Genomic DNA, 13,225 nt, shown 5'->3' with positions numbered 1-13,225 from the left:
AATATTATAAGAATTTTTTTTCTTTAAATCAAGAAGGCAAGAATGCCCACAATCACCATTTTTATTCAGCTTTTTACTACAAATCCTAGACTGCACATTAACATGGAAAAAGAAACAGTATATAGTAGTTCCCTCTTATCTGCAGAGGATATGTTACGAGACCCCCAGTGAATGTCTGAAACCACAGACAGTAACAAACCCTGTTTTTTTCTATGTATACATATCTATAATAAAGTTTAACTTTTAAATTAGGCATACTAAAAGACTAACAACAATAATTAATAATCAAATAGAACAGGCTGGGCATGGTGGCTCATGCCTACAATACTAGCACTATGGGAGGTTGAGGCATGAGGGTTGCTTAAGGCCAGGAGTTTGAGACAAGCCTGGGCAACATAGTAAGACCTCATTCTCTAACAAAAATTTAAAGAAATAGATAAATTTTAAAAACTAGCTGGGCATGGTGGTATACACCTGCAGCCCAGCTACCCGGGAGGCTGAGGTAGGAGAATCATTTAAGACTAGGAGCTCAGTCTTGAGCTCCTACTAAGACTAGGAGCTCAGTCTTGAGCTCCTACTCCTTGAGTAGCTATGATCATATCACACCACTGTACTCCAGCCTGAGCAACAGAATGAGATACTGTCCCCCCACCAAAAAAATAGAGTAACTGTAACAATATACAACAAGAATTACATAATGTGGTCTCTCTCTCAAAATCTTATTGTACTGTACTCACCCTTCTTATGATGACGTGAGATGATGAAATGCCTATGTGATGAGATGGAAGTGAGGCTGATGACACAGACATTGTGATGCAGCATTAGGCTACTACTGAAAACTAATTTAAAACTTATGAATTATTTCTGGAACTTTCCATATAGTATTTTCAGACAACAGCTGACCACAGGTAACTCAAACTACAGGAAGCAAGATAATAGGGGACTGCTATAAAGATGAGAGGAATAAAATAAAACAAGTCTACCTTCCAGATAATGAATTCTATATAGAAACCCCCAAAAATGTATAAAAATGAACACGTTATTCAAATTTCACATTGATCTGCATTAAATCAATATGTAAATATCAATTACATTTCTATGTATACAAGAAACAGAAAATGTACTAACATAGAAAGTACTATTCACAGGCCAGGCGTGGTGGCTCACACCTGTAATCCCAGCACTTTGGGAGGTTGAGGCAGGCAGATCACTGGAGGTCAAGAGTTCGAGACCAGCCTGGCCAAAATGGCAAAACCCCCATCTCTACAAAAAATACAAAAAAAATTAGCCAGGTATGATGGTGACACCTGTAGTCCCAGGTACTTGGGAGGCTGAGGCAGAAGAATTCCTTGAACCTGGGAAGCAGAGGTTGCAGTGAGCTGAGATCACACCACTGCATTCCAGCCTGGGTGACAGAGTGAGACTCTGTCCCCTCCCCACCCCGCAAAAAGAAGAAAGAAAATACTATTTACAAAAGCATCAAAAAATGTAAGACAGCTGGGGATAAATCTAACAAAAAATGAGCAAGACTCATATCCAGAAAATTCTAAAACTCTATTAAAAGAATACACTAGGCCGGGTGCAGTGGCTCAAACCTGTAATCCCAGCACTTCGGGAGGCCGAGGTGGGCAGAATATGAGGTCAGGAGTTTGAGACCAGCCTGACCAACATAGAGAAAGTCCCATCTCTACTAAAAATACACCATTAGCCAGGTGTGGTGGCGCATGCCTGTAATTCCAGCTACTCAGGAGGCTGAGGCAGAAGAATTGCTTGAACTCAGGAGGCGGAGGTTGCAGTGAGCTGAGATTGGACCTTGGGCAACAAAAGCGAAACCCCGACAAAAATAAAAAATACACTAAAGAAAGGGCAAGATGGCCAGGCACGGTGGCTCATGCCTGTAATACCAACACTTTCGAAGGCCAAAGTAGGCAGATCACAAGGTCAGGACCAGCCGGGCCTACATGGTGAAACCCCGAGTCTACTAAGAATACAAAAATTAGCCGAGCATGGTGGCAGGCGCCTGTAATCCCCATTACTCTGGAGTCTGAGGCAGGGGAATCATTTGAACTCAGGAAGCGGAGAGTGCAGTGGGCCGAGATCACACCACTGCACTCCAGTGCGGCGACACAGCGAGGCTCCATCCCCAAAAAAAAAGTCAATATAATCTTACTTCGTTTATCATCTCCCTGGGTGAAAAAACTTCCCTCGATTTCTAAGCACTACTGCAAAAAGTCTTAGTCTTCTAATATACAAAAATGTATATGATATAAAGATAAAGGAATGTGTAATTTCATATCCCCCCAAATATTTTACTCTTCACATACCTGAAGATTTAGATCTGTAGTCATTTATCTAGTTAATTGTTCTGTTCCCCAATAATAAAACTTATTTTATCTCCCTGAGAGCATCAAGTGGGAATAGATTAAGAGATTACAGCAAAGAGAGGTTCCTAGGTTAAGTCCAGAGGTGCCAAGAAGACTATGGAGATCTCCCTAGGTATTTACATTTCAATAAGGAATGAGTTCTCAGGAATTTGGAAATATCTCTTGGTCCAAGAGGGCTAAATAAATGGCTCCTGAAGAGATTTTATTTATATAACAAAGAGTTGGCGTTAATATTCATAACATTTCAAAGAGACACATTCAGCATAGGAGGGAATAGCTGTCTCTTCTCCTTTATAAGCAAAGAGAAAGTATTTGTCCCCATCTCTTACCTATGAAGTATGCAGCTACTCAGGACAAGTGGCTTAGGCCTGCATGCTCTAGGGAGTCAAGGACTAGGGCAAAGGAGGGCCAATACATTTTTACTCACTGTGGGGTATTCACAAAATCTGCTTCCGATTCAGAAAACCTTGTGTGCATATCTTGGACAAAATTTAAAATATCAGTATTCCTCAATGCACTGCTCATTATCAAGAGAACTATGAATAAAGCAGCTATAGCTGGAATAATCCCAGTGAGGCCTGCTGGAAAAGGGACAGCTACACAAAATTCCTAGGTATATTAGATTCTGGGAGTGTATCCTTGTGGAATGCTAGTAACCTTTAAGATCTAGGATTTTACTTTACTTCTTGATTCTGGAAAAGACCCAGTATTCCATGAACATAATGTAATACTTGGTCACGTGAGGAACGAAATGCCATCTTTTCTATCCTGATCCTCACTATCGGTAACTGAAAAGATATTGTAATTTTCTGATAAACCCCTCATTGTCCGAATTCTCAGTACTCACTCTCTGAAACACAAGAACCAAATAGATTTGAATAACTCTCCATATCCAAACCTACTATCTCAACTTTCATTTTCTGAACTTGGGATCTGAATAGATTTTGATTATGAGGAATGCTTGCACTGTAGTCAGGCTTTCAGAGGAAAACAAGCAATGTAATATGAACACAAAATTATGTTCACATGCAGTGAGAAAGTAAGAAGAAAGGGCCGGGCACGGTGGCTCACCCAACACTTTGGGAGGCTGAGGCGGGTGGATCACTTGAGGTCAGGAGTTTGAGACCAGCCTGGGCAACATAAAACCCTTATCACTACTAAAAATACAAAAATTAGCTGGGTGTCATGGCGCATGCCTCTAATCCCAGCTATTCAAGAGGCTGAGGCAGGAGAATCGCTTGAACCCGGAAGGTGGAGGTTGCAGTGAGCTGAGATTGCACCACTGCACTCCAGTCTGGGTGACAGAGGCAGACTCTGTCTCCAAAAAAAAAAAAAAAAAAAGAGAGAGAGAGTGAAAGAGGGAAAGAGAAAGAAAGAGAGAGAGAGAGAGTGAGTGTGAGTGTGAGTGTGTGTGTGTGTGTGTGTGTCTTCATTCTAGGACATTTAACTGACAGGTTTCTAGCCTGTAAGTCAGACTCGTAAGAGTTTTATAACTCTGCCTGTAAGTTTTATGTGCAATCTGACTATCCCATCTATAAACAAGAGACTGATTAAGCACATATACATGAAAATAATTAAATTCGACATAGCCATAAAACATGAAGCTGCAGGTTCTGAAACTCAAAGATATTTGACTGCCATTCGACTACCTGGAAACTGAGGCTCAACAAAGTGAGAAGTAAAAAGTCAACTGCCCTAAAACTTGTATTAAATGGCACACCTGTGCAAAAAAGTTGTATCTCTCTTTCCTGGAACTTTTGACCAACATTTAGCAAGACAAAAAGAAACCTTGTAACAGCCACTTCCCTTCTCTACAACCACCTCCTCGCCTTCAGCTAAACCACACATATTGGCATCACATTCATTTTCCACTCACTGCTCAAACCATCACAGTCTGATGTTTGACCCAATCCCTCTACTCAAACTAGATACACTTACTTCAGTATTAAATTGGACCCTACCTCAAAAATATCCCATAAATCACTCTTTTAATATCATTACCTTTCTCATCCAACCCACCATCACCCTCTAATCTAATAGCTTCTACCTCATCTCTCCCCTCTCCAATTTGTTCTCTACAGAGTAACTAACGTATAATTATTCAAAACATATCTTATGTTGCATACACTTTCAAAGTTTCAATGCACACCCTTGAAAACCCTTCAAAATCTGCTGCTCTTAGGATCAAATCCAAATTTCCAAACACTTGAACATTGCCTGAATGATGCTGTATGACACAGGTCCCTACTACTTTCCCCCAACTACTCTAGTGTTCGTTTATCTCTTCAACCTCACCATGTTTGTTTTTCTTGGATTTTCAAATATGCCACTGTCTCTACTGGAACAAACCACAGCTATCTGAATAACTCTATCACTCTATAATAGAGAAGAAAACAGAAACTCTGTCTCTTTCTTTACTGAACTATATTATATACCCTGTGTAAGAAAATGATACTCAAAAAATATATGGTGATGATCACATTCCTTCTTCTTGAGATGGAGTTTCACTCGCCCAGGCTGGAGTGCAATGACGGCGATCTCGGCTCACCACAACCGTTGCCACCTGGGTTCAAGCAATTCTCCTGCCTCAGCCTCTCGAGTAGCTGAGACTACACCACACCGAGATAATTTTGTATTTTTAGTAGAGACAGGGTTTCGCGATGTTGTTCAGGATGGTCTTGATCTCCTGATCTCGTGATCTGCCCGCCTCGGCCTCCCAAAGTTGTGGGATTACAGGCATGAGCCACCACGCCCGGCCTGATAATCACATTCTTCATCACAAAGTAGACATTCCATGGGGGCTGGGCACGGTGGCTCACGCCTGTAATCCCAGCACTTTGGGAGGCTAAGGCGGGCAGATCACGAGGTCAGGAGATTGAGACTATCCTGGACAACACGGTGGAACGCCATCTCTACTAAAAATACAAAAATTAGCTGGGTGTGGTGGCGTGCACCTGTAATCCCAGCTACTCGGGAGACTGAGGCAGGAAAATTGCTTGAACCCAGGAAGGCAGAGATTACAGTGAGCTGAGATCACCCCATGTACTCCAGCCTGGTGAGACAGCGAGACTCCGTCTCAAAAAAAAAAAGATATTCCATGGGAAAGACTGGTTTGCATAAGCTCTGATACCATGCCCCAAAGAAAAGAATACCAGAAGCCACAGTAAAACACTGTTAATTAAACAGTAACAACAGACAGACACCTCATGGTACTTTCAGAGGCAAAAATAAACTGAAACACTAATATGATCATACATGAATATGCATATTTGTAAGAAAGAATGAGAAACATCAAAAAACCTTTCACTCACAAGTTTTTCTCTGTCTAGTTTTTGCAGTAAACTCTCCATGTTACTTCCAATTCTTGTCTTTTCTACCACTTCATAAAGGCTGCAATACATTCCATTCTTCAAAACTGACATAAGAAAAAAACATAGTAAATATCCAAATCAAGTCTGCTTCTAATGCATTTCAATAAAATTAAATTACCTTACCTTCATTTGGACCTAAGTAAGTTTCCTTATAAAACAATGCTGGAGGGATTTTCTGTTTCAGATGATCAATACTCATAACTGTTTCAACATCTAACTTCTCAGGTCTGAAAGAAAATTTAAAAAGCATGTTTGCCTTATATGTATTTTCAACTCTAGCAATCTTAACACATACACAAAAAAGTATACTTGATGGAAAATGGAAAAGCGTATCTACTAACATCTCACCTTATTCTAAAGATCTTTTGTTTTGTGACAGTCTCACTCTGTCACCTAGGCTGGACTGCAGCAGTACGATCATAGCTCACTGCAGCTTCAACCTCCTAGGATCAAGTGATCCTCCCACCTCAACCTCTGGAAAGTAGCTGGGACTACAGGCCTGTGCCACCACACAAGGGTAATTTTGGGGGTTTTTTTGGGTCTTTTTGTAGAGACAAGGTCTCCCTACGTTGCTCAGGCTGGTCTCAAATTCCCAGTCTCCAGTGATCCTCCCACCTCAGCCTCCCAAAGTGTTGGGATTACAGGAGTGAGAAACTATGCCCAGCAGTAAAGGGGATTTGATACTGGAAGTCCAGATATATACATGGGTAGATAGCTAGCCAGGCAGTATTTCCAACCTTCCATCTTTAAGCCAGAAACTAAAAGGCTGTCATTTTATTAAGGACAACTGAAGTATAAACTGTTAATCCTCACACGTTTATGAAGGCTCACAATGACGGAAGCAAAAGATTTTAGACCTTTCTATACCAACATATGCTGCATAGGACTGAAAACAGCCTGTATATTTCAACTCACCAAATCAAAGCTCTTCCCAACAAAGAATGGGTAACTTTTAAGTCTACTATGTTCAAAATGCTAAATAAAAAATATATATCTACTACTTAGGATAAAACTAAAAAATTCTATTTCAGATTTAAATCACTAAGAAAAAGTTTTAGGCCGGGCGCAGTGGCTTACACCTGTAATCCCAACACTTTGTGAGGCCGAGGAGGGAGAATCACCTGAGGTCAGGAGTTTAGACCAGCCTGGCTAACGTGGCAAAGCCCCAGCTCCACTAAAAATACAAAAAAAAAAAAAAAAAAAAAATTAGCTGGGCATGGTGGCAGGAGCCTGTAATCCCAGCTATTCAGGAGGCTGAGATGGGAGAATCACTTGAACCCAGGAAGCGAAGGTTGCAGTGAGCTGATATTGCGCCACTGCACTCCAGATTGAGAGACAAGAGCGAAACTCCATCTCCAAAAAAAAAGATAAAAAATTTTATGCCGTAAATGTACTGACTAGCCTATCCTCAAATCAAGACAGAGAGGGAGAGGACTCATATTGCCAAATGACCTAATTTCAAATCAACCTTTTAAAAAACAAACCAATATTTATATAGAAGTTCTTATGAAGCAAAATAAAATTTAAATATGAAAAAGAAATAAGGAAAAAGGCTCAAGAAAGTGATAAAATTAGCAACCACGAACTGCTCTTTACTTATACTTACAGTTTGATAGGCAAAAAAGCACGAGTGGCTGACCTCAGAGAAATATAACACAAAAGTTTTCCTTTATTTAAAAGCTGTCCTTTCCACAAGGTATAGTTATATTTATCTAAATAAAAAGAATATAATGACACAGCTTAGTCACTTGGCAGCCCAGAGGAGTGCACATTTATTAGAAATGAGGGAAAATATCTGAAACAAGGTTTAAGGAGGAGGAAAAAAAAAAAAAGAAGTGATACTTCTACACTTCTATTTACTAAGAGTTCAAATATTAGGATTTTTGTTTCAGGTATTTATCCCCTGGCAAAATCATTCCAGTTGCAAAGAACAACAAATGTATCTGTCTAAATGTCATTATCAGAAAAGCTGGGTAGCAAAGACAATTATTCATCTCTTATTTCCTCCAAAGGGACACTGTATTAGATCTGGTTGATTATATGAATGCCTACAATGTCCTGTATCTTCTACTCATTGTCTTTTCATTATAAAGAAACTTTAAAATAGGCTGGACACAGTGGCTCACACTTGTAACCCCAGCGCTTTGAGAGACCAAGGCGGGTGGATCATTTAAGGTCAGGAGTCCGAGACCAGCCTGGCCAACATGGTGAAACCCCATCTCTACTAAAAATACAAAAAATTAGGCGGGTGTGATGGCGGCTGTAATCCTAGCTACTCAGGAGGAGGCTGAGGCTGGAGAGTCACTTGAACCCAAGAAGCAGAGGTTGCAGTGAGCCAAGATCATGCCACCACACTCCAGCCTAGGCAAGAGTAAGACTCCATCTCAGGAAAAAAAAAAAGAAGAAACTTTAAAATAGTTTAACATCAATGCTACTTTCAATCTTCTCTACTTCTCTTCTAAATCCTGTACCTTTGGTGAATTTAATACTTTTAAAAAGCTGAGTTATGAAACTTGTTTTATTTTTTATCTTTTTCAATTGAAGTGTTAAAACCTTTTGGTCTATTCACAGCAGCAGATTTTCAAAGGGGATCTTATGCTTGGACAACCAAATGCTGATGCTACATTACAACTTTTTTCATACTTTGCAGATTTTCATTCATTATAAAAATAATACAAAGCACTTAATCTTTTGCTATATGTACTTATTCTTTCCATTTATAAAACTAAAGAAACATAAATCTCTTACCTATGTTTCTATCTGCATTAAAGCTGTTAGATCTACAAATTTTTTAAAAGGAAAGAAAAACATTACTCATTAGTATAATCACAAAAATAAACATATAAGACTTTGATATAAGTGCAATTTTTAATGGCATACTACAGTTAAGTCCTTCCTCCAGGTAGGAAGAACAAAGAAATTACTCATTACAAAATCTAGTAAATCCAAGTCTACTTAGAGAAAACAGAAGTACTTACTTTGCTCATTTTACCACATTTACCCAAATTTAAAGGAGCTGTTTTTTCCAAAAATATTAATCAAGAGAGAACAGCATCCACCAAAGTCTCTTGTCAATTATTTTGGTGACAAAATTAGAAGACACAGCCTCAATACATAAATTAATTCATCATTCAATAAATATGTACTAAACTCTTATTATTTATCAGGCACAGTTCTAGGTAATAGTATTAAACAAAGTTCCAACGTACATAAATCTAATGAGGAAGACAGAAAACAATGTTATGTAACAGATCATGATGGTTTTAAGTGCTATAAAAAGAGACATTAAGAGTATAGAGGTTAAAAAAAAAAAAAAAAAAAACAGAAACCTCAATGATAAGGAGATACCTGAAGAAATGCAGAATGAATTACGCAGCTTACTGGGGAAAGAGAGAGAACAGCAAATGCAGAGGCCCTGAAGCAGGAGCATTCATGGAATATTCAAGGTACAAGGATGGATGTTCAATCAATGCTCCTTTGAAATGATATAGAGGTCAAGAGATGGAATCAAAGAGGAGGCAAAGAAATTAATAGTCATTATTCCTGGGGGCATGACCTCATAATTATAAGTGCTAGATGTCTTTTAAAGACTACTTATGAAAAACACTATAGTGACATATATATTATAGTGATCATAAATTTAGAGCCACAAAAAATAAAAGCCACAACTGTCTTGATACTATGTCAATTGGTACCCGTGGCTACATATGGTTTCCAAGGATTATTCACCTACATGAAAAAAGGACCGTAAATGGGAGAGAAGATAATTTCATCTGGAAAACTGACAAAGAGGTCAACCTCAAAAATGTACATATTATGTTTCATGATATATGGTTTTAAAACAGTAGTATTTCTAAATTAATTAATAGATATCACACATGACTTCAAATATGTATAGACACCCAAAGTAAAAATGAGCAGACATCTGACCATCTCACCTACATCCCTATAAATTTACTTACTCCATTTGGCTAAAACATTTTTAGAATCACCACATGGGGAAAAAATGGTAACTGCTTCCTATTTGGTCACCTTATCCTAGAGCTTATAAGAAATATTCAATAACACAAGAACAGAAAACCAAAAAAAAAAGAGAAAGAAATCATCAGGCCAGGTGTGGCAGCTCATGCCTATAATCCCAGTGCTTTGGAATACCAAGGCAGGGGAACTGCTTGAGGCTAGGAGTTTGAGACCAGCCTGGGCAACACAGCAAGACCCATTTCCACAAAAATTAAAAATAAACCAGACGTGATGGTGTACGCCTGTGGTTCTGGCTACTTAGGAAGATGGCTTGCACGCAGCAGTTTGAGGCTGTAGCAAGCTATGATCACACCACTTTACTCACTCCAGCCTGGGCAAAAGAGCAAGACTTTGTCTCTAAAGAGAAAAAAAAAGAAACCAATGGTCCTCAATACTGGCTGAAAATCAGAATCACCTGGAAGTTTTTAAAAACTATCAATGCCTTGACTGCCCACTAAATATTTGATTGGTTTGTGGTGAGGTATGAGCATCCTTTGTAGAAGCTCCCCATTTCCAAGAGTGCTAACACACAAAATCTCACTTTTTTAAAAAAAATACAGACAGAGTCTCACTCTGTCGCCCAGGCTGTAGTGCAGTGGTGTGATCAAGGCTCACTACCAACCTCCGCCGCCCAGGTTCAAGCAATTCTCTTGCCTCAGCTTCCCAAGTAGCTAGGACTACAGGCGCGCACCACCATATCCGGCTAAGTTTTTTGTAGTTTTAGTAGAGACAGGGTTTCACCATGTTGGACAGGCTGTTCTTGAACTCCTGACCTCAGGTGAGCCACCCACCTCGGCCTCCCAAAGTGTTGGGATTACAGGCGTGAGCCACTGCGCCCAGTCAAAATCTCACTTTTTAAAACTGCCACTTACTGGCCAGGCATGGTGGCTCACCCCTGTAATTCCAGCACTTTGGGAGGCCAAGGTGGGTGGATCACGAGGTCAGGAGATGGAGACCATCCTGGCTAACACGGTGAAACCCTGTCTCTACTAAAAATATTAAAAAATTAGCCAGGCACCACCGTGTGCACCGGTAGTCCCAGCTACTCGGGAGGCTGAGGCAGAATGGCGTGAACCTGGGAGGCGGAGCTTGCAGTGAGCCAGATCGTGCCACTGCACTCCAGCCTGGCAGACAGTGAGACTCTGTCTCAAACAAACAAACAAAAAAAACCTGCCACTTACTCAACTACACAAACCTTCATTTCTAAGGAAGAGATTAACCAGATGAGGTTTAAATTTTAGCTTGTATTTATTTCCACATGGTAAACTAACCGTTCTTCACACTGACCATTTAAAAGTCATCGTAAACACTTCAGTCTCCAACTAACTTCAAGGGAAGTTAAAAAAAAAATGGGAAAGAAACAAAATGGTCCTCCTAACTCAGCAGTGCAGGATCTGTAGTAGAGTATCACTGTGGATGATGTCTAAAACTCCTAAGTCTTACCTTGATGAAGGTACAAACTTCGGAGTTTGTATATCATCTTTGTAAGTAAAAGACACAACTGCATATGGACAAACGTGTCTTGGTCTTCGCCTTAGCTCATCAAAGCCATACTCATAAAAATAATACTAAAAATAAGAAAATGCAAAATTAACTTCTTTAAAAAGGCAAGGTGAAACCTTATATTTATCTGCCTGATTTCTGAGAAACAGAAAACCATATATGCACCTCTGACAAAAAATGTCTTTAAGCTCTGCTTGCAAATTTAACTAAAATAATTAGTACTTTTTATTCATTTTGTGATATAAAATATTCTGCATCTAAGTGTGTAAGATCCCAGAGTATTACTAAGTATTCCAAAAGTTTACTTCTGAAGCGTTGACCACTGGGAGTTTCCTAATAAAAATATTATAAACAGAGCCTAAGCTTGCAGGTCAGCTCAGAATAGCCAATCTAATACAAAAAGCAAAATACTAAGAACACAATCGCAACTAAACCAAACTATAGTTTTGCTCTTTCAACAGAAAAACACACCTGGGCTCCAATTGCAAATAAAATAGCAAAGGAGATACGGAAAAGAATATGAACATAGGTGACAAAGGTAGCTGACCCTCTTCTTATTATGCATCAGCCTTTCCCCTTCACCTCTTCACCACATTCAGTATAGTACAGTTTTGTAACTTGCAGACTAGTGATTTTCACTTTAGGAATGCCTGAGTTTATGAACACAGTAGTATTGTCCTTCAAAGTCCATTCCCCTGGGAAACTACTGATTTCAATAATGTTGTTATTGCTCTAAAAATGCCTGGAGTTTTTTAAAAACATAAGGCCAGTTTGCAAGTCCTTCTAGAAAAGCCAGTAACTATCTTACATGTATACTTCACACCTACTAATAACTGCTACTGTCCAGAAGGTAATCAAATGAGTCAGGTCCAAATGACTTTGGTGAATATAATTTTTGCTGAAAGCCCACAACAATAGTTCTTAAAATTTTATTTTACATAATTAAAGAACATTTCCAAGTTAACATTACTACTTTTCACAAACAGTCCATTTGGTTATAGACATTTTTTTAATGTTAAAAAGAACAGGTGCGGTGGCTCACGCCTATAATCCCAACACTTTGGGAGGCTGAGGCAGGTGGGATCACCTGAGCTCAGGAGTTTGAGACCAGCCTGGCCAACATGGTGAAACCCCGTCTCTACTAAAAAAATACAAGAAATTAGCTAGGTGAGGTGGCAGGTGCCTATAATCCCAGCTACTCGGGAGGCTGAGGCAGGCGAATCACTTGAACCTTGGGGGCGGAGGTTGCAGTGAGCCAAGATCATGCCACCACACTCCAGACTGGACAACAGAGCGAGACTCCGTCTCAAAATAAAATAACAAAATACTAAAATAAAAAAACAAGAATAGGGAGGCCGAAGTGGGAAGATCACTTGAGCCCAGGAGTTCTAGACCAGTCTGGGCAAAACCATGAGACCCCCATCTCTATTTAAACAAACACAAAAACAAAAAACCATTGCTTTATAGTCAAACCTCATATAAAAACTTAACACTCAAGTTCATCAAATGTTACTTTTATTTATGTGTGGTTTATTGTATGTCAATTATACTTGAATAAGGCTTTAAAAATAAGTCTAGGTTTGCATCTTTAAAAATGTTAATAAAGATAGAAAATATCTATCAAATCAATAGTACGAAATGTTATGACTTAAGACATTTCAAGGGATTTCAACTTTACCTTGAAAGATAAGTAATATCGTATTAGGCAGGAGACCTTTCTAGGCCAGGAAATGCCAAGGTTTCAAAACGAAATAAGATGTGTTGAGGGCAATGACCATACAAAAACCAGGCCACAGTCTACCAGCAGGAAGAGCTAGACTAGGCAGTCTATAAATATTACCCTGTAACCTTGAAGAGCCACTGTATGTTTCTGAGACATCTCAGAAAACACTGAACAAACAGCAGCAACAGACACTGGAATCTGGAAGTGATATGCAGAAACCAGAG

At 39.3% G+C, this 13,225-nt stretch overlaps 1 protein-coding gene across 1 annotated transcript in view; it reads right to left on the bottom strand.

The window, feature by feature from the left end:
* Positions 1-13,225, bottom strand: part of FAM208A (family with sequence similarity 208, member A) — a 61,374-nt gene that overhangs the window by 32,829 nt on the left and 15,320 nt on the right. The window contains exons 7-11 of the mRNA XM_011947264.1: positions 11,219-11,343; positions 8,504-8,535; positions 7,362-7,467; positions 5,879-5,982; positions 5,696-5,799 (exon numbers count right to left, since the gene is read on the bottom strand). Coding sequence (XP_011802654.1) covers positions 5,696-5,799; positions 5,879-5,982; positions 7,362-7,467; positions 8,504-8,535; positions 11,219-11,343 — 471 coding nt within the window. The remainder of the gene's footprint in view (positions 1-5,695; positions 5,800-5,878; positions 5,983-7,361; positions 7,468-8,503; positions 8,536-11,218; positions 11,344-13,225) is intronic.

The sequence above is a fragment of the Colobus angolensis genome, unplaced genomic scaffold (assembly GCF_000951035.1).
Source record: "Colobus angolensis palliatus isolate OR3802 unplaced genomic scaffold, Cang.pa_1.0 Scaffold26, whole genome shotgun sequence".
Taxonomy (NCBI): Eukaryota; Metazoa; Chordata; class Mammalia; order Primates; family Cercopithecidae; genus Colobus; species Colobus angolensis.
Note: the sequence above shows the minus strand (reverse complement) of the source record. Positions and strands in the feature narration are given on the sequence as shown.